This window comes from Nelusetta ayraudi, unplaced genomic scaffold, assembly GCF_046127955.1.
Source record: "Nelusetta ayraudi isolate G7.1 ecotype Tasmania unplaced genomic scaffold, CSIRO-AGI_Nayr_v1 ptg000135l, whole genome shotgun sequence".
NCBI lineage: Eukaryota > Metazoa > Chordata > Actinopteri > Tetraodontiformes > Monacanthidae > Nelusetta > Nelusetta ayraudi.
In genome coordinates, this window is record NW_027466185.1 from 9,191,812 (window position 1) to 9,209,986 (window position 18,175).

The 18,175-nt window shown below is 46.2% G+C and overlaps 1 protein-coding gene across 3 annotated transcripts in view; it reads left to right on the top strand.

Annotated features, from left to right (window-relative positions):
• The first annotated feature begins 1,264 nt into the window (after window positions 1–1,264).
• Window positions 1,265–18,175, top strand: part of col16a1 (collagen, type XVI, alpha 1) — a 66,379-nt gene continuing 49,468 nt past the window's right edge. For all 3 annotated transcript variants that reach the window (XM_076051723.1, XM_076051724.1, XM_076051725.1), the window contains exons 1-4: window positions 1,265–1,548; window positions 6,135–6,274; window positions 15,800–15,868; window positions 15,983–16,100. In XM_076051723.1, the coding sequence (XP_075907838.1) occupies window positions 6,199–6,274; window positions 15,800–15,868; window positions 15,983–16,100 (263 nt within the window). In that variant the 5' untranslated portion in view covers window positions 1,265–1,548; window positions 6,135–6,198. The remainder of the gene's footprint in view (window positions 1,549–6,134; window positions 6,275–15,799; window positions 15,869–15,982; window positions 16,101–18,175) is intronic.

The window sequence follows — 18,175 nt, forward strand, 5'->3', positions numbered from 1 at the left end:
GGTAAGTATGACGAGCAAGTTCATTAACCTTAATGGACTGAATTCCTCTCAATAAGACTGCGGCATCAATGCCATTGTTCACATTCCCTGTCCAGCCATATGCTTCTCTAACTAGAGCAGAATTATTTCCTCCCTCCTCCAGGACATGATGCGATGGGGGTAGTAAGAGTTTGGAGGTATGGTTGGTGGGAAATATAAGTTTGTCGTGCTCCTACATCTTGATAACCTAACCTAACTAAGTGCAACAATTTGGGTTTGTTGGTTTGTACAAGACCCAGACCTGAGTAACAAAAAAAACACTGGGGAATACCATAGAATGAGCCACCACTGCGTGATGCAAATAGTTACTAATGGTGAACTAACTCTTTAGAAGCTGGTATGTTGGAATTTTTTCCCAACAGAAAGAACAAATGACCGGCCGTGGACAGCCCAACTGGCTTTGACAAGAGTTTAGCAACACATCTGAGTTGCACTCAAGGAGTAAGCCATCTTTTTCCACATCTTCTTCCAGCTATACAAACAAGACATGTCACTTCATAATCTTATACTACATTTCACACTGTCCGTATGGAACTGAATTTGCGTTTTAAATTGGTTATATTTCAACAAGTGTAAATTTCATTAATGTTTGCCATAATCAAGCCACCCTACATTGAGATTCATCATTTTTATCACAAAGCCAAAGCATAATTGCCCGTTTGTTTTTATTTTTGTCTTTGTCAAAAGAGATTGACCAAGTGAGTATGCAGGCACACCCAGACAGATTTTAATTTGGGCCCAGGACATTTTTGCTACTTTCCTTGGCAGTGATGTCAGTTTCCACTCCAAATGTCATGACGCCGCTATTCTTGCACACTATTACAAATCTACCCCAAATCTAATGAGATGAAGATATATACTATTACTTATTTAATAGGGACTTTTGGGTGATGTAGAAAGTCACAAGCCTCTAGAAACTCAGCTTTAAGGTACACTGTAACACACAATTACACCTAGCTAAACTAGCTAATCCAATTTAATGCAGTAGACCGATTGTTTGCCTGATCACTTCCCAGGTTTTGCCTCCCTCTTCTCTTAAATCAATACAAATGAAGCCTTTTCGAAACCTATGGTGTGCGAGAAGTTGGTAACAGAAGGTGGGGGGAAGAATATTTTTGATTTGGCTTCCGGGACGACCGGGATGTCATTACACGTCTCACCGGGGGATCTCCTGCGGGAACAGAGGGGGGGAGGAGGAAGACATACAGGAAGCCGGAGAAGAAGAGGCAGACTATAGTGGGTGGGGGGAGTTCAAGAGCGGTGCTGGAACAGTTGGAGGCGCAGAGGGGAGGAGAAAAGTTGGACACGGGCTGTCTGTAGCACCAACTTTTTCCTCCTTTCCTCTTTTCCGGGGAAAGAGCCGCATCAAGAGCAGGAGGAAAACGGGACAACGGGGACAGACAACCCAACACCCACTGTGGATTACATTCGCATTGGAACTGTTTCCGGGACGCGTCAGTGTACGGATTAATGTGGTCGTGAATTTGTGGAAGCTTTCTCCAGGAGAAGGTACGCTTCTTTTTTGTTGTTGTTGTTGATTTTTTTTTTTTTAAACGAATTTTAACGTGAACGGCGCTTGACACGCGCGCAGAGCGTTTGATTTTCTTAGCGTCGAGTCAGAAAGTTTAATGTCTTCAAGTTTGTGCGATGAAACTTTCCCCCTCTCTTTTGCGGTCAAACTTTTGGAGTGTGTTTGCATAACAGACTCAGACTGCTGCATAATGTCCGCACGCCACTGGGGAGGGGGCTGGGGCTGGTGGGTATTTTATAGGTAAAGTTGCAGCGTACAGTCAAATAAATATGACCGACTGTGTTTAAGTTAAGTGCGTGACCTTGATGGCGCAAGGCCCCATGGGATAATCACAGTGATGCTCCAGGAAGGTTCAATTATATCAGTTGATAGAATGCCTTTAATATACAGGCATCATAAACTGTGAAACACCCGGTGAAGCACTTTAAAGTTCCATTCTTGAAGTAATCCTGGAACATTGTATTTTTTATTTTTTGTTCATGACTTATTTTTTATTATTTATTATTATCTATATATTTTTGCGGTCTCCTTCAACTTGAGACTGACTGTGTAGCTCCTTGCAAGTAGAGTGATGCTTCCCTCCATGCTCAGACTTGCATTCGGTCCTATGTGGCATGGGATGGAAAGGAAAAACAAAACAAAAACTTGCTTTTGCAAATGCAAATCTTTCCAGCAAATAAATGTGTCGGCTCATTGGGTTGAAGTCGGTGTGCACTCCAGAAACTCAAATTTTCTCTTCGCTGCCGTAACATGGAAACAGAGGGAAAGTGCTGAAGAGAGAGGAAGCATTAACAGACATCTGCTTTTCTCTTAAGTTCATAAGTCAGGCGTTTCGTGCTTGCTGGCTGCTGCACCCTGCTAAAAAAGCCGCTAGGGGTTGTTGCAAGCCTTTGTGTTTTATCCTTGCCCACCCCCCCAACTCAACTGTGGTGAAGCTCTGTGATGCATCTGCTTTGTCTATCAGTGCTAAAGCGTGGCATTCCAGTCCTGCACGTTGAAAACGTTTTACAAGTTAAGAAACAAGCTTCTAAATCTTCTGCAAACTCGGGACTAAATGCTAAAAAGTATCTACAAAGTGTTACCGACTTGAATCATTGCAGGATAAACACGCACTGTTTAGCTGCAGGGTCTTTTTTTTTTTTTTTTTTCAATCTACAGCTTTTGATTCCCATCCCGTGGTGTAAACCCTGCAGCTTAAATGCACCGTCCGTTTGACTCTTTGCTTTTTCCGGTCAGCAGAGACGTGAACGTTAAATCAGAAATGTAAAGTAAAAGCCAAAGGAAGGCCCCTGGTCAGCCGGCCGCCTAAGGCTGACTCAGCCGTGCAGATACTGGGCTCGTGGCCAACCAGGTCACATTGTCAGGGAAGGGATCAATTAAAGTCATAGTTTTTTTTTCCACGTGGAATAGAAGTCGCTCATGCTGAGGAGCTCTGGGATAGCTGACAAAGTGAGAGTGTGCAAGGCATTCGGGACTTTCAGCGCAATCTGCAACTGCGTCGGCCTGTTGCTTTGAGACAGATGTCCAAATAAAGGCCCTGAACACAAGCCAGGATAAAAAAAACTAGTAAGAACATGCCCCACTTTTTTGTCACAATAATGGATTGCATTTTTTGAATATTAGGAGTGTCTTATAGTAGCCTCGGGACATCTTAAGTTTGTTTCTGTCTTAACCCTCGACTCACTGCAGGAACAAGTCTGCGCTGTGTTCTTTGGAAAGGAATGGATGAGTTAAGCTCTAGCACGATCTTTCTTGGCTCATGGAAAAAAAAAACTTATTTCAGATCACGTTATTTATTGTATCATTTTTTTTTAAAGGCTGCTTTGCTTGGTTGATTTCACCCTTTGTTCCGTGCTTGTGCCTGGTATATCCTGAGAATTTTGCAGAGTGAGGCAGAAATTGCCTCATTAGTGTCGGCAGCGACAGACCAAAATTCGGAAAGGTTAGGTGCTTAGTGTGCGACACTGCTTAGTGTATGACAACAGCATCAGTAGCTGGGCAAATAAACAGATTATAGTCGTTCTCTTCCTAAAACCCAAATTGGAAAAGTTGTATGCTGATGACTTGGTCACTGTCCTGCTAGCAGTAGTTGGAACATTAATGTTTGTGGATGTCAGGGTTACCTGACAGTGTCTACAATCAGTTTCAGTGGCACATTTTTTTTTGTTGCTTGCTTTTATCTACAATCCACTACACCACGGACGCAATACGTCCTTGGAGGGGCGTTCCATTTTGAAGGTGTAACCCTCAACCATCACATTGGCCCATTTGACTCGGTGACAAGGATCAAGGGCTTGCAGGGGTTTTATTTCCTTTGTCTCAATTAATATATCAAGACTTGTTTATATTTTTGTCCAGTATTTTAGGCCTACATAACATTAGGACAAACCCACACATTCTTTACTAAGTTAGAATTTTCTCCTCCACCTTGCACAGTTTTTCTTTTTTTTTTTTTTTGTATCACAGATGGGTGGGGAGTCTGTTTTCACAGTCCAGCACAAAACTCACACTCATGTTGAGCTGGAACGACGCTGGTGATTAAAAGCAGATTCTCTCTGTGCTGCGACGTCCGCCGGCCCCCTCACCGCAGTATGCTGAGACAGCTGGAAACACAGTGATACTGCAAGCATCACACTAGCAACTCTTTTTTTTTTTAATTTAAATTTTTTTTTCAGCTTTGTCCCATCTAAAGAGATGCAAATCTGCCCAAACACGAGGCCTCTGGCGTGCCGTTACTCAACCAACCATGTCTGGCCAGCTAATAAGCACCAGTCTCGCCAAGCAACGGCAAGGACGTGCGTCATGTGACCCCGTCTGAGTCCTGGGGGTGAGGGCCGCAGCCTCTGTACGTGTACAGTGACAGTGATAGATTCCGTGACAAGAAAATTACCGCCCACTAAACGCATCCATTCTGACGTCCGACGGTGTTGGCGCCACCTTTTGCCCATTTACATTCGGCGTCAAAATGCAACTGGGACAGACAGTGGCGGTGGAAATATTGATATTGTTGTGGACCTTCCACAACAATAATTCCAAATGAGTGCATGAGAGAACTCGCACACAAAAATGTGCATGTCTGCGACGGTTGCTGTCGGTGGTTGCCAGTGTTGTTGCTGGACGATGTCCAGAAACCAAATTGTTTTCTGTCTTGTTTGAAATTTTGGACCCCGGTGACACCGACGCCTCGGATGTCGCTCACTGGGCTCGCAGACTGACCCCCGCGCTGCCTGGCGACAGAAGGCATCCATGACAACACGTGGGAGAAAAGGCCCATTAAAATATCCTGGATGGTGGCCATGCAGTAATTGCAACAGGCTGTGGCTCTCTCCCTGACTCCAATGCATTGTATGTCGCGAGCTGTGTGTAACCATGCTGCCGTTTTGGAGTCGGCAGCGTCATGTTTTTTCTTTGCACTGTTCTTTAAAACTGGTATGTGGGGCTCACAAACTTGTCGGCAAAATGGTGCAATCGATCACGCAGAAATCGAACGGCAACAACCGCCGCGGCATCTGAATGGTCTTCCGGCAGCTGGTCGGAGTCGAGCCCAGCTGGGTGGTGGTATTCTCCCCTCCCTCTGTCGCCCCCCCCCCGGGGGAACTGCGGGGGTCATTCCTCCCGGTCGATGGGACAGGTGTGTGTGTGCCCAGACTCAGCCTGCTTGCCTTCAGGGCCCTGCTGTACCTGTAAACACCGCCGAGTCATGGGGTCCTCGCTACATGCTGAGGGCAAGTCCAGGTCAGCTGGGTGTGTCTTTGCGCGAGTCGGTGTGAGGTCGTGTGTGTGTGTGTGTGTGCGCGTGTGTTCAGGCGTTTCAGTAGTAGGGGGGGGGACTGTGTATAACTGTCATTTTGACATGGAGTGGGTTTATTTATTTTGTTGCTGTTGTTTTTTAAGCGTGCGTGGGTGTGCAAGTACATGCTTGTGTTGTTGGGCCGTGCGTGGAAGCATCTGGTGCAGCGGATCGTCTCCAGATGTGTTTATGTGTTTTTTGGAAGCGCCGTCTTTCTAACTAACGGCACGTACATCATTTGCATGGTGCGTTTTGTGCTCTACGTGTTTTTGCTTGCAGAGGTGTGTGTGTGTGTGTGTGTGTGTGCACTTTATGTCAAGGCAAAACAAAAATAAAAGTTTCCTCGACGTCAGTGTGTGTAAAGCGGATTCTTATTTGTGTGTGCGTGCGCGTGCATGCAGCATCTGCCCAGTCAAAGGACAACCAGATGGACAGGATAATGACTATGATCAGACTTTATAGAGTTACACTCCTTAATGAGGCACACATTCTGCTTCATTCATATGCCAGTAACAAAGCCAGCGTCATGGCACATAATTAACACATCAACTGTGACTGGGCTCATAAATATACATCAACTCTTATTTAGGAGTCACGCATAATGTGCAGCTGTGTGTGTGTGTGTGTGTGTGTGTGTGTGTGTGTGTGTGTGTGTGTGTGTGTGTGTGTGTGTGTGTGTGTGTTTGCCATGCGCTGACATAAATGCTGGACAGCTTTGACTTTTTTTTGACTTTGTCCTTTTTCCGTGTTTGTCCGTTTCTGTTTGTTCGCCAGTTGGTGGTCGAGGTGAGGCGAGGAGGAGCAGGAGGCGGGGCTTTTCTCATTTTTCAGCGGAACCATGTGGCTCCTCCGCTCTTCCCTCGCTCTGCTGGCCCTCAGCGCAGGATTGTGCGTCGCGCTGACATCGGAGCAAGGTGAGTTTCCTCTCCCCGGCATTGACCTTTTCCTCCATGTCGAAAATGAGAAAACACTTGTTTGCTGTGATCGATGGAACTTTGGCTCAACAAACAAGTCACAAGTTTAATGTGTCATATTTAAAAGATGTTGAGTGTAAATGTGTTTCACCAGCTGCTGCTTTTTGACCTCGGATGAAACGGGACATCCTGTATGTTGCAGATTTACCCGGCGTCATGTGGATGCTCGTTCCGATTAGCGCAGGTGTCGCAATTTTTTTTTTTTTTTTATCTATTTGAGGTTATAATTCTGAAACTCGGAGCAGTTCTATTTATTTAAGCTGAACTAGTGTGGCCTTCTGAACAGTGTTTCCATGTGAGTGCAGGCAGGATGCAGCAAACACTGTCTTGTCTCTTAGGCCGCTGTTTCCTGTCAAACTTGGACTGCTGCGTCTTCCAGACACTTGACCTGTTAGCTAATCTGTTTGTGGCACATTATCCCTTAAAGTCTGCATGAGTAAGAGGAGGGATTGCGTAAATCTAGATTTTTGAGAACATGGCTGCTAACAAACCCTCAAAGCTGTCAATAAAAAAATTAGCCCGTATTCTAACTGCCAGCCAAAATCCGTTTTTCAGCCCAGATGGCTCTTTTGTATTCTGAACAGTCACAAATCACATTAAAATCAGATTTTTGCAAACGGATTGAAACCACCTTCGGGAGGTATTTTCAAATGGTATTTGGACAGATGCGTCTCAGTGTGAACAGCTCCAAACACAGCGATGGGTTTTGACTGTCTGGCGTCACTCTGCATGACGCAAGAGCCAATGCGCCAGACCAGAGAGCGCCGTTCCAGGTGCGGAGCTGTAACCTAATGGAGCAGACAGAACAAGTAGAAAACAGCAGTCCCTGGACAGAGGAGGAAACTCATTGGCGCCTCAGTCTGTGGGGAGAGAGCTCCATTCAAGCCGAGCTCCAGGACATGCATCACAACAAGTGCCGCTGTTGCAATTATATGACATCACACGCTACACGATACTATGGACGACGCCTCCACTTGGATGTCGTTGCTACAGCAACCTGTCAGATGGGTCAATGATGTGGCCCAGTCTGAACACACAGCCAGCCATCCCATTTGGACACTTGCTAAAAACAGTGTGGGCAGTCAGCCCTAAAAATCTGATTTGAGAAGGAACCTGATGTGAATCCGATTCGCCCGCAGTCTGAACGCAGCCTGATATAAATAAAGTTTTAAAGGAGCCCAGATGGTAAATAATTTGCTAAAGTCCCTTTCACAGCATTTCTACGTCTTCATTGATGTACTCGAAACCATCTGAGATCGATGGAATGATTGCTAGCGTCCGCACTTTTGTGTGTGTGTGTGTGTGTGTGTGTGTGTGTGTGTGTGTGTGTGTGTGTGTGTGTGTGTGTGTGGTTTTCTGGTGTGAATATGCATGTCCTTTTCGGCTACGTGCATTTGATACGAGTAGCTGGTGGTTACTCTATGGTTGTGGTTGTGGCGGGAGGGCGTGTGCGTGCACGTGTGTGTTTACCACGTGTGGTTAAGTTTCACTTCACGAAGGCATCAATTATTCTGGAGTTCTGCTTTGTTCTTTTTATGCCGCTTTTCTCAGTGAGTTTACGATGTTGTAAGTGCGTGTATTTGGTTGACGCTCAAGCTTGCGAAGGAAATCTACACTCAATGGACACTTTATTATGGACAATGTTGCTGCTTTGTTGTTGACATGAATAGCCCGTCAGCCAATCACATGACAGGAACTCAGTACATTCCTGCATGTGCGAGAAGCGAGCACCAGAGTACTGTCCCCCCCCCAAAAAAGAAAAAAAAAAACTCAGTTTACAGGTAATTTCTTTGGTGGATGTCAGAGGTCAGACTTTGCAGACCAGCCGGAAACCACAGCAAGGCAACGGGAACTCAAAAAAGTGTGACACGAGAGAGCAAGAAAAACTCTTTATTTGTTGCCTCGTCACCGACTCGGATGCCGCTGATGGCGCTGTCGGCACCGTCCCAAGGGAGTGGCGGCCGCGTGGTCCGACTCCGGGGGGCCGAAACAATCTCTGGCGACAATCTCTGGAGGAAGCTTTGAAGGCCAGTTGGGGAGGTGGTGGTGGCGGGTTCCCCGAGGGACCCCCGGGATAGCGCCTTCCAGATGAGACTGAGTCAGCTCGCTGCTCCCCCGAGTCCCGAGTCCTCCCTCGGCTGCAGGAAAGAGCTTCTTCTAGTGCAGCTCTAACATTTTTTTCCTTTTTTCTCAGCGACTCGCACACTATCACTGCTCCTCTGACTCATCCAAATCCACCACCTCCCGCGCTTATTGGCAATTTTCCGACATTCCGGCTGGAACGCAGGTGAAACGTGGCGTCTCGGAGTCAGACTGGATGATTTGCACCGCGACTCGTCTCCGCGCCTGAATTATATTGTTGAAATTCTTTCCTTCGGGAAAAGTGATGCTCATATCTTCTCGCGGGCGCTGTGGGACCCTTAATGCCTGTCCAGTGATTTAGATTTTTTTATTTATTTTTTGATCTCATTGATTTGTTTTGACTCAGTTTGCATCTGCCAGTCGCGTGTGTGTGTGTGTGTGTGTGTGTGTGTATTCACGCCAGTCAATTGTGGCAAGTAATAAGGCAAATCTGTTGGGGAAGCAAGACGAGAGATGAGACTTGCAGGGCGGCAGCAAGTAAACAGGAGCACGTCTCAATGCCGGGGGCGAGTGCAACACAGCGGCATCAGGTTTGGGAATTAAATAGAATAAGATGCTTATTTTGGCTGTAAATGCCTGAAAGGAAGCAGAAGAGTGAAGCTGCTGCTTAACCAAGCAAGCGGCCCTGAGAAGATTTGGAGAAGATCAGAAGAGGGAGAGCTGGCCAGAGGAGTGGCTGAGTTACCTTAAGAGCCGCTCGCTTGTCTTTTCCAGCACCTAGATTTGGACCATGAAGGGGAGCGTCTTAGCGAGCCCGCTGAAACCTGTTTTATTTGCGTCCCCTGGAATTTCCATTTATTTTTCGCACCAATTTTACCAGCGGGTGAGTGTGTGCGGCTTCGCGGCGTCTGTCTTTTGCTCGTGGTCTTTGCACGCATCCACGAATCTTTCTCTGACGCCCGTGTGTTACCGGACAGAAATTGTTCGGAAGCCGGCTCGGCTCTGTAACCTCAGGTGAGTAATCTTTTTTCACAGTTTCTTTGCCAGATTTTTTGCTGGCTCCTCACTTGTTGGCATCAACAACGCCCAGGTTGTTTGGGACTGGAGTGGCCCACAGGTTGTCCCGCGCATCATGAAAAAGACCTTGTGGGAATGTTCTGCCGAGATAAACATTCCTCTTTGTGCAGGAAAACTGAATTTCAGCCAAAAAAAAGTTATTAGAATGTGTTTTTATCAGCCAACTCTGCAGTTCCGTCCATGGCTCTGTGATTGTGGAAATGATCCTCGTTACAGACGTGGTCGGTGTGTGGTAACAAGTTGAGCTAATGAAAAGTGGGTGAGGCCAAGTCACCTCATAAAGACGTGAGCTTGGTGAATTCAACTCTGAGACTTTAGAGACGGGAAGGAGGAACTGGACCAATGTGACCTGTACAGTTCATACGGAGGAAGCACCCAGAGGAAGAACTGCTAAGCTACACATTTGGGAATGCTAACAGTCAACCACAGTTGAAAAGTTGAAATTCTCGTCCATCTTAACTTATTGGCTGTAATAAATATAGATCCTTGTTCTCTATTCCATGCCATTGGCTCCTTGTGCGTGGCTACCGCTCCTTGAGCAAGATGCTTTGCCCAAAGCGCCGACACACCAGCCAATCAGGAGACAGATAATAGCAGAAATGTCATATAACTGTAAGAGGGTGTAAAACAGCAAAGGTGGCGCAGACCAAGTCGTGTGTGGACATGACCGCCTTGGTTTCTAGTCATAATTGTCTGGTCTCATGCGAGAGGAGAGTGTGCGCATATAATCGGAACAGTTGTGTGCTGAAAACTGCTAATGCTTGCACGTCCCAGGAATGGAACGTTCCTGTGAGAAAACTATTAATGTGTTCAACACCTCTCGCCCTGCCGGTGTGTTAGCCAGTGTGTTAGCCTGTGCGTTGAACGTGTGCCGAGGGCCTGCAGGGGTAAATGAACGAGCTTAGCTGTCTGAGGTCGATCTGTAGTTTTATCCATGGAGGGCAACCAGTAATGTGTGGGTTTATTTTCTTTCTAGCGCCCCCTGTGTGTGTATGTGTGTGCGTGCATGGTGTTTTCCAGCCTCACGTTGTCTTGTCTTTACTTCCCTGGTATGTGAATTGCCTCTTCCGTTTTGCTTTTCAAACTACAGCGCCATCTTGTGCCCAACATAGTGTGCACAATGAGGACATGCAGGTCTGTGGAGGTGCTCATGCAATGCGACATCTAGTGGGAAATCACTCTTATGTAGAATTCCTGTATGTGTCTGTAGCATATAGCACAACTATTAACTGACCTTACGTCATGTTTATAGAATAGGCAATTTAAAAAACGTATGATGCAAATCATTGGTAGGGAGTTTGCACTATTTGTACTGTACGATTTGTATCTGCTGCCTCCGCAGTAGCAGGGATGTGCGGTCAATGCTGAAAAACATGAGTGAAAGTTGAAACAGTGAAATGTTAATAGGCATCTCGTTGGGCTCTGGGGGACCTATTTGCTATTCACTTACATTTATTTCCATGAAAGTGTAAGAAGTGTGTCTCTTACCTTTCCCGTTTGTGAGTCATGGTTTTTAAAGGGTGTAAGACCCCTCACCCCCTGAGTCTAACTTTCTACTCATCATGATTCTCATTATCTTGGTAATGCACATCCAGTAATTAGCCTGCGTGCTTACACCACATACTCCGATAGCATGCACGCACAGCCGACCTCTTCTCCCCGCTGAAGTTTCTTTGCTTGGCGCTGCAGGGGCAGGCGCTCGGTTTACTGAGGGGTTTTTAGATAGGTAAAAACAAAGGTCTATTTGCCAATTCCAGTTTGTAAATTCCTAATTCACCTTCACCGAGATTGTGGCGGTGAGCGTCTCGCCCCGGATCATGCTCAGTCTCGCTTCTCTAAAGGCCTGAAATTGGCGTAATGTTTCTTTTTTGGCAAGGTGCACATCAGCGGGGAGGCAGAGCAGCATCATTACCTGCTTTGGCAAGACACAAACATAACCCATCAAAGGGAAGGTGAACTCAGCCAAGACCGTCCAATCTCTTAAAGGCTACACGGCGCCGCTAGCAGGGGGTCCTGCTAGAGTGGCACTAGCGCCATGCGCTAATTGGCTTGTCAGCAAGCAAAAGCTTCCCTTTTAATCGCAGCATGAAAGTAAGTGGGGTTCAAGTTCTGCCACATGCCCTCTTGCAAAATTGCGCCCCTCCCTCGAAAGCATGGTGCCCATTTTTGGCTGTGTAGTGGCAGCTTTGTGGGGACGGACATGAGTCGAATCAAAATAACATGTTTAACCCGAGCAAGAGCTGAACAAGTGGCTTAATCTTTGTTAAAACGTAGGATTTCCCTCTATGTCCACCTTTTGTTGTTGTTTTTCTTTTTAAACTTTCTGCCAATAAACCAAGGTAGGCTTTTTTTAGTCAAATAAATAAAAGTGGTACCTTAACAGAGCTGTAAAAATGTCCGGAGCTCCTGCTGCAAGGTTCTTTTGGGAACTAGTCATGCTTCCTTCATTCTATGAACTGTTCATTGGAGCTGAATGATTCTTTTTTTGAGTGTGTTGTTCCTGGTCTATTAACTCCCTGTGCTTTTCCTGAGCAACCAGTGATTGAGTCTCTCTCTCGCTCTGTCCGTATAATTATAGATTCAATCTGGCAAATGCGTCTGCCCGTGTTGACTGGACCACCTGTGTCGATTACACAGTCGGATAGTCGTTGCAGATCCTCACACCGCCGCCTCGCTTCCTTCCACCCAAAAATCCGTTTTGCCTCCCGCTGCCAAAAATCAGCGAAATCGATGGAAGTTAAAAGTCATTTCGTGCAAACTGGAGTCTTTGCCACGCCAAGCCTGATACTTCCTGTAATTGCCAAAGATGCGAGACAATATAAAACCGCCTTCAATTTGGCTGCACAAAAGCCAGAATATTGCTTTTTTCCCACTTTAACTTGGTCGTTCAGCTTCATCTCAGGTTAGAAATCCCAGATTGAGCTGATCTTAATGCAGAGGTCAGAACAGAGAGAAATTGTTGCCTCGAGAGATGGAGCGTTAAGTTGCTCTTCATCCAACGACACTCTGCACTTTATTTCACTTGGTGCTCCTCCCTCCCACTCTTCCCTTCTCTCTGCAATCACCTGGCTCTGTTCTTCCGCCTCGTCCTCTGTCCTCTGTTTGTTGCACTTTTCTTTATCCCTCCTCCCCGCTCACTGGCCTAAGGGAAAACAAAAAAAAAACTGTTGTCAAGCTAAAAAATATATATAAACGGTGAGAAGATGGATCGCACCGCATCTTGATTTCAAAAAAATTGAAAATGACTGAAAATGGGGAAGATAAGGCCACAGTGTGTTTGTGTGCGTGTGAATACGTACGTCGACCTGCAAAGGCAGCGGACTTTTGGCGAGGCTGCAGATACGCTTTGTGCCGAGGAGGCTGATAAGGAAGGATCAGTGAAGCTGTAACATTTTGCGGGCCGTGAGCTTGTTTTGCGATATCTTCTTTACCCTTCATCACTTTCTTTCTCAGGAGTCACGTTCGCTTGAAGTTTCTCGACTACTCGCAAACTGCTGCTTGACATCTCTTTCCGAGGCAGCTTGATACCTTGATTTGTACTCGCAAGACAGCAATAACAAGTAAACACTGCGGGGCGGCGCAGCGGTCTAAAATTACCGTGTTTTTCTTCTTCTTCTTCTTCTTCTTCTTCTTCTAATTTTCAAAGCAGTCTTGGCGCCTCAGCCTGACCTGCGGGGTGTCGATGATGGATCTGATAATGGCCGATGAAGCGCTAAATGGAATTTAATTCTTTCGCGAGCCGACTGCCGTGAAATTAAATTCCCAACTTTTGAGTGAGAAAACGGTTGGATATTACTGTTTGAGTGATTATTGAAGGTTCTTTCCCCTCGTTTGATGTCACTTCCAGCTTGGGGCGATGCACGAGTCGGCCGCCCCTGCAGTTGCGCTCACTATTTCATCGTGGAGACGTCCTCGGCCTTTATCTCAATGAATTGTTGCAGAGTTTAAAAAAAAAGAAGAAAAAAATATGCATTTTGGTTAACGTGCAATGGGGAAGGGGAGGAATTATTTATACTGCATAGAAATGCAACGTTTTTCGAGACATCCGTTGTATATATTTTGCTGCAGAATTTCTGAATGACTCTTGCGAGCGTCCAGTAGATAAAATCCACTCGACCTTAGGTTCATTAGATGATGCTAAATGCTTTTAGAGCTAATTTACTATTTCTTTTTCACAGGCTAATTTTCATTTATGTAGCGTTTCAAAAAGAAATAGTAAATTAATTATCTATTGAAAGACTAAATTAACCTGTTCACGCTGCTTTTAGAGCTGTAATGAAAATAAAACATTGTCGCAGTGCAAGGATCTGTTAAGACCCGATTATCGAGATTAGTGGCATTTTTGGAACTTGCATCCACTGTCATTGGTTAATTGAGTGACAGATATTGATGATCCATATATTTATATGGATAGTGAATGATGAGTGTTGAAATGTATTTGTATTGACATCATCAATGATATCAGACTCAACCAGCTTTCAGTAAAAAATATAGTCCATGCATTTTCTAGTGTACATGTACAGTCTTACGTATTATTAAAAATCCTATCTGTGCTCTCAACACTGAACCATTCAGATTTTGTGAAGTAAGAGACAGATTTTACCTGCTGTTCCAAAAGAATTCTGTATTTGACTATAATATTGACGTCCAGAAACTAGCAATTACTCTCAAGAGGTTCTTGATAACAGCGACACAGATAAAGTGTTTATTAGCTTGCCCTGGATTCTGCTTTGTCTTGAGCCAAAGTTTCAAGCAACAACAACAACATTGGACTTTTCACACACAAAAAAAAAAAGAAGAACTGTTCCTTGTAGAACATCCGCCTCAGGGCTGCCGTCCCCGGCCCCAAAGAGATCAATTAACTGTGGATCATAGTGATTCGCCTGGCCCTCGTCTCTACCTGTGCCAGTCTATTCCGTCTACCCCCACACCCCGTCCGCACGTCTCACATCTCCCCACTGTACCGACAGGCAACACTTTTCTCTGTAACCTCCCTTGACAGGGCGAGAACGTATCCATCAAACGGAGGCTACCGTGACAGACAGGCCGGCCGCTAGACGAGCTGTCAGACTGGGCCGTGCCCCCCTCTGCTCAGCTTGTCCTCATTTCATTCCATTTTCCGCGCTGTTCATCCTTTTTTTCTGACTTTCTTTCACCTCGGCCGCCCTCCTCCCCCTCCTCCCCCACCTGCACCCACACCCCTCCCCGAATCCTTCCTTATCGATCGTTGCGGCTCCGCTCTCAAAAACCCTGCCAGTCCGAGGTTGTATGTTCTCCCTTGAGCAATCCTCTGTCTCTGCTTTGCCCTGCAGCGCTGCGAGGGTACATGGACATGGTTTCACTTGACCTGTGTACTTAAACGCATTACAAGAAACTGATTTTTTTTATTATTTTTTTTTAAACTTAATTTAACTTTAGTTGAGTTTCTCTAAGTAGCATCATCCAGACTATCTTTGTTTAAGAGTGGGATTGCTTCTTCAATTCACACCCTGGTCGCGCTCTGAGACTGGGTTGGCCATGTTCAACGGTTCATCACCGTTGACCAAAGAGGGGGACAGAAATAAAAAGCAGCAGCAGGTTAAGAAAAGGGACGGAGGCACTAATGCATGCTTGGATAGAAAAAGGACAGTGCTACCATTTTGCCGGTGGCTGAAAGCTCTGTCGCATGGTAAAAGGTCGAGAAGATGAAGATGGTCCACCACTCACCACCTGAAAGGAGGCACAGTGCCTCCTATCATAGCCAAGATGGACATCATTCAGTCAGTAATGGTTTTCCGTTCCCTGAAGAAAGTTTAACTGAATGACCTCGTTGAGTGATAATCTGCAACCTGAGGTCACACTAGTTTTTATATCCCTAAAATAGTAGCTGAAGCAATTTTATGAAGTCAATGATGGAGAGGAAAGCACCTATGTTGTTGACACAGCGCCCCCTGGCTGGCCTGGCACTGCAGCTAATTCTGATCTCTTTGGCTCCACTAAAATGCCACAAACACTACTGAGCTAGCTAATTAGCTGCAGCTGGGCAGGAGGCCATTGTTTTGGTGTGAGGTGTAAAGCTAACATGGTATAATGTTATCCTCAGGCCAGTTGGGGGCGCTGTGTCAATCGCAGGTCCTCCATTCAGCTCGCTGCCAGTCCATGAATGCTTAAAAATGATTCTGAAAGTGTAATTCTGAGGTGGAGAGTGTGCGTGTAATCTTTCCGCCCCCTCGAGACTCCGGTGTGTTCACAGTTGAGGGTTTTCATTTCACTTGACCTTCACCCCCCCCCATTGACTTCCTCTATTTATTCTCTGTATCTCTTCAGATGAACAGTGCCCGTCTTTACAAGTGGACGAGTGGAGGTTTCCTCAAGTGGCCAAACACAACATCACAGGTAAAAAAAAGAGCGACCAAACACACAAAACCCATTAAGTTGGACACATTAATAAAACAACAACCCCGCGAGTTCTGTTTATTCACGCGCCGACGTTGTGCTGCCCGCTGACAGGTTTCAATCTGGTGAGCCGTTTCTCCCTGCTCAAGAGCGCCGATGTCAAAAGGATCCGCACCCCGCGGGGACCTTCCATCCTCCGCCTGGGCAAGACGGCCCTCCTACGCCCCAGCGAGTGAGTACAGGTTGCAGCGCTGCTCAGTAAGTAAGCAGCAGCATCCAGGACGCTGTCTAACCTGCAGGATTTGGCAGGAAACCCATCTCGACAGGATCCTTGCGCTATTTCTTTTAATTTGACCTCGTGTGAACAGTAAGCCGCGCATCCACACTGCTCTGTCCTGTTGCCGGGCAAAAAAAAAAAAAGACACTTGAAGTCTTGAAATACATTTGCTTCTTTCGCACATTCATATTGCAGCTTTATGCGTTTCATTATTCTCTGTTTCCTTTTTCACTGTTGCCATTACACGGTGGTGCGGTGTGGATTGTGTCTGGACTTGCATGGCCTGTGCTTACTATGCTTCCACACCTTTCCAGTCCCACCTACACCCTCTCTCCAACCCGCTCTGTTTTCTTCAGACGTTCAAGCACTATTTTGGAACTCGGCAACTGGGTCAGACTGGAGTGTTTTTCATCACTTTTGTCCAGCAGCTTGAGCTCAACTCTCCTGAAGGGCCGATAAATCTGTCTGGCAAACGGCCCATTTTTTTTTATTTATTTATTTATTTTTTTTGTTGACATTTTGTTGTAAAAGTGTGCCGCGCACTCTTTGCCACAGCATGGAGAGCAACGGGGTTGAGAGGAACTCTGAGCAAATCTGAAACAACCTGTCATTGAAATTGGCATCTTTGGAAATAAAGAAGAAGAAGAAGAAGAAAAAAAAAAACAAGAATCTAAGTAGCTTTTGTTTTGGCCTCCAACCAAACCGAGAGTGGATGGGGAAACACACAACAGTCTGTCTGTTGTCGCCGCCGCCGGTTTGGGAATTTTTTTCATTTGAATTTTTCAATGGCGCCGAGCGCTCGGCTGTCGCTTCCCCCCCCCCCGTCAGCTGGGAGAATGCTACCTGGGCGACTTCTTTTTTAACTCCAACGCTGAATAAATCAATGTTTGTGCGTCGGCTTTGCCCGTCGGCTGACTTTCATTTAGCTCGCTCTCCGTGTGTCGCAGCTCGTTGTCGCTCACACGCGGCCCCTGCGCAATGAACAAACGCAACCGGAGGGGACACTTTTGTCACGATTCATCCCCCCTTAGATTTTTTCGTGCTCCCGCTCAACAAGAAAAAGCAGAAGCTAAGTCTGCGTCATTTGGACATAAAGCACCATCTCTTTTTATTTGGAGCCTTTTTGCCTTACGCGGTTGAGAATTTGCTGTTTATTTCCTCGCGAGAGTGGAGGCTGGAAAAAAACAACAACACGTTGACGATTATGGGATGTAGCGGGAAGAAACTACAGGGTTAAAGGTTTAAATCCAGGCAATAAGCGAATGCATCAGAACAAACCCTCAGGCTTCCTCTCGCTCCGGCAAACGGCGCCGTGTGCGTGATTGCGCGCTCGGCGTTTAAACGTGCACTCTGTGACTGTTTGCAGTACGTGTTTGCGGTGCGCGGGTCTCCCGGTTACAGGGCAGCAAAGTGCAGCTTCTAAATTGGCATAAAAAAAAAAAGAAAAAATGGCACCGGTCCAGCACGAGGCTGGCTGTCAATCAAGATGTTTGTCTTTTTTTCTTTTTTTTGTCGAACTCTTTGCGCCAGCGAGGCTGACTGAAGTGCGAGACGGGCGCGCGGTAATTGGAAAGTGGCTGTTTTTGCTTTGTATCAGACACTAATCCATCCCGCTAATCCGGGCCGCGCGCCACTGAGTGACAGCCGGATGAAGCCGCCGTCCTAGCGCCTTCCTCACTCGTTTAGCCGATAGTGAAATAAGCACCACTTTATTCCTGTTCCGGCTAGCGTTTGTTCAGAGCGCTGTGATAGTATAGCACCAGTACCAGCTCACGCTCACACGCATAAATATATATATGTACACAAGGCGGAAATGAGACTAAGTTATTGAATTTTACACTTCAATGATTTACACTTTGTTCGCTAATTAGGGATTTTGTTTCTCGTCTTCAGAGGCGCACGACTGCAGGGTTCATTTCCAAAGATGTGGGGGGGGGTTAATGAGGGCTTTGCCGCAGATATGTCAGAGGTGGGAAAAGAGTAGTGGGGGTTTTATTTTTAGAGATCAAAACCAGAAGACAGATGAAAGA